Source organism: Tupaia chinensis, unplaced genomic scaffold (genome assembly GCF_000334495.1).
Source record: "Tupaia chinensis unplaced genomic scaffold, TupChi_1.0 Scaffold000178_1, whole genome shotgun sequence".
NCBI classification, from domain to species: domain Eukaryota; kingdom Metazoa; phylum Chordata; class Mammalia; order Scandentia; family Tupaiidae; genus Tupaia; species Tupaia belangeri.
In genome coordinates this window covers 1,493,217-1,496,219 of record NW_006159653.1, presented here as the reverse complement: position 1 = coordinate 1,496,219, position 3,003 = coordinate 1,493,217, and the positions used below count along the sequence as shown (strand labels likewise).

Sequence of the window (3,003 nt, the reverse complement as noted above, 5' to 3'; positions counted from 1 at the left end):
AGCCACACAGGACAGAGGGGAGCGGGTACCAGCCAGTGCTGAGCTGGTCGGGCCTCGCAGGCCCCTTGCACCTGCAGACTCCTCGCGTGCACCACCTCACTCAGCTACGACCGCACACACGGGCACGTGTGCACCAACGAATGGTGCTGACGGCGGACAGCGAGCTGCGGCCGACTCGACCGTCAGAGGTAGGCGTGCACACGGACGAGTGGGAGGCAGCGTGGGCCGCAGAACACGGAGCCGTGGGAACGGGGTCCTTCCTGAGTGAGAGCTGTCCCCGGTGATCACACGGACATGGGGGCGCCATAGCCAATAGAGCACGGCCACTTCGCAGGGCAGCAGGCAGGGCTCCCCCTCAGGGTGCCCATCCTGCCCCAGGCTGGCCGCAGCACCCTCGGGGTGTCGCTGGCCACCCTGGTGGAGATGAGAGGGCCCTGCACCCTCTCCTGCTCGGACCAGTCCACTCAGCTGCAAGGGGAGGGCCCAGAGAGAAGGTGACCCTCCACCACAGACATGCGGGACACGACGGACGAGAGCCCGGGGATGGAGAGAGAAGTCAGGCGTGGAGCACAACCCAGTAGCGCCTCCCGCACAGCCAAGTCCCCGCGAGGAGACGGAAGCCAAGGTCAGAGGCGAGGCCGGGCTTGGGAGGACCCACAGCTACACGGCCACTTTGGGGCTCCCTCCAGGACTTGCCGCTCTAGTGGCCATGTGACTACGGGACACCATAGAGAACGCAGCTGGGAGGGGCACGAGTCTGAGGACACGCCCACACCTCACCTCGTACAGCCCCTCGAAGAAGGTGTTCTTGTCCTCGGTGCTCCAGGACTCCCACTGCCGCCGCGCCTTCTTGCCCTCTTCCTTCTCGCCACCTGAGGACCCTAAGCTCCGGGAGGAGGCGCGCGAGCCCCCTGCAGCGGCAGTGGGGCCGACCCCAGGCACGTTTCCAGATGACGATCCACCACCATCAGCTCCTTGGAGAGAAGAGTGTACAGTGAGCGGCCCCGTAGTGGGGAGTGGGCAGGGCTGGGCAGGGGCTGGCTCCTTCTCCAGGTCCCAGTCTGGGCTCAACAGATGGTTTGCAGGACAGCCCCACACGCCACTGCGCACCAGCGAGGCTGGCCCGCGATGACACGGTCCCGACCTGACCAGGTGGCTCTTCCAAAGGCATTATGGCACGTCCAGGAGATCCCAGGACTGACCCACGCCCTGGCGGGTCAAGGCACACCATGCCATCCCGGGATGGGGTCTCGGCCACTCTGGAAACCGAAGCTGCGAGTGGCTTCACTGTCTCTTCCTCAAATGAGGTTCCGGCTGGACGGTCTCAAATACACAAGCTGAACTTGACACTCGAGAGGACGCTGCAGTGTGTGCAGAACACCGCCTCCCTCAACGCACTCCACACTTCCCGAAAGGAGCCATCTCAGCCTGAGATTCCGTGCCCCGCAGCTTCTCGGCCCGAGACCCAGTCACTGAGCAAACCCTGGCAGTGCCGGCTCCCCGTCCTGAGCTGAGCCCCAGAAAGCGCCAGCAGCAGGGAGTGCGACAGCCCCAGGCAGGCTGCAGTGGGAGCCGGACACAGGTTCTGGGCTCCTGGGAGTAGAGGCAATCGGGAGTCCAAGTCACAGGAAAACCTTCACAAAACTGAACGCCACGGCGCCGAGAGCCCTTCGGAGTCAGAGACAGCCTATGAAGAAGGCTGAAGAGAGGGCAGAGCTAAGAACGCCGCAGAGGCGAAAGCGGAGGTCGGCGCATGGCGTAATGGCCGCGTCACTGGCCTGCCTGCACGGTCGGCCGCGGTCGGAGTCCCAGACCTGGTGGCTTGAAACACGTCGGGTGCATGTGCATGCGTGCCCAAGATCCAGAGGGCAGAATGCAGAAGGGACTGTAGCGTGGCCGTCCCCCCGGGGATGATTTCACTTTCTGTCTTTCCAGTGAACAAACATTCACTATAGCAAAAAACTCTCAAAGAAAAGCAAAAGTCAAACACGTGGATTGTTCAAATGCGTTCCTGGCGGGACACCTGTGGCCTCCGTCAGAGACCCACTTCCTGGGGGCTTATGGGCTGCCTCCAGGAGGAAGAGAGGCACTGCAGGGGAAAGGCCGCCTGGGGGTCACCCTGAGTGGTGTGGGCTGGGCTGCGTGGGGAGCGCGGCCCGGCCCCACCTGTGCAATGCGTGGCCTTCCCGTGTGGCCACGGGGCCAAGATAGAGAGCTTTCTGAGGCGGCACCTCGCTTCCTCACGCCGAGCCTGGCGCTGGGACTCGCGCAATGACAGCCCCGCTCAGCCCCCGGGCCCGCTGCTTCCCAGACCGAAGCCCTCTTCCATCACGGCCTGCCTCCCTGCCACAGGCCCAGCACCTGCTGTGGCTGGGGTGTCCCTGAAGGCTCACGTGCCGGCACCTGGCTCTATCATAAAGGTGCCAGGTGGAAACGTCACCTCTTCATAGTGTCCCCAGACAGGGCCTTCGGATGTGACAGGGCCATTAGGCAGGGCCCCTGCGATTGTGTTCAGGTGCGTTTACAAGAGGGGAGAGGTGGGCCAGCAGGGTCACGGGAGTCAAGGTGCTGGATCCCACAGGGCACCTCTGCAGTTTGAGCCCTGGACCAGTGGCTTGAAAGTCACGCTGTGTGTGTGTGTGTGTGTGTGTGTGTGTGTGTGTGCCCAAGACCCCAGGAGAAGAGTAAAGAAGGGACTGCACCATGGCCAACCCCCGGGGGCTGCTTTCTCACCCCCTGCCCCATCTCTCTCCAGTGAGCACATGTGCCCTATAGCAAAAAATAAAAAGCAAAGTTCAAAAAAAAAAACAAAGAGAGGAGACAGGAGACCAGAGTCTGCAGCCACACAGGGACAGCAGACCTCGTGCGCTGAGCTGGCCTCTTCTCCCCGGCAAATCACCGACCTCCCGTGTGTGTGTGCGACGCTCTGTAACAGACCATGTCATGGACCTGCTGCCACTGGCTTTTCCTCCCCCATCCTCTGGCTGCGGCCGGCCCTCTTGC

General features: G+C 62.9%; 1 protein-coding gene across 1 annotated transcript in view; it reads right to left on the bottom strand.

Annotated features, from left to right (window-relative positions):
* CRAMP1 (cramped chromatin regulator 1) overlaps positions 1-3,003 on the bottom strand; it is a gene marked incomplete at its 5' end in the record, with an annotated part of 53,477 nt that overhangs the window by 41,673 nt on the left and 8,801 nt on the right. The window contains 1 exon segment of the mRNA XM_014587021.2: positions 781-974. Within this exon segment, the coding sequence (XP_014442507.1) occupies positions 781-974 (194 nt within the window).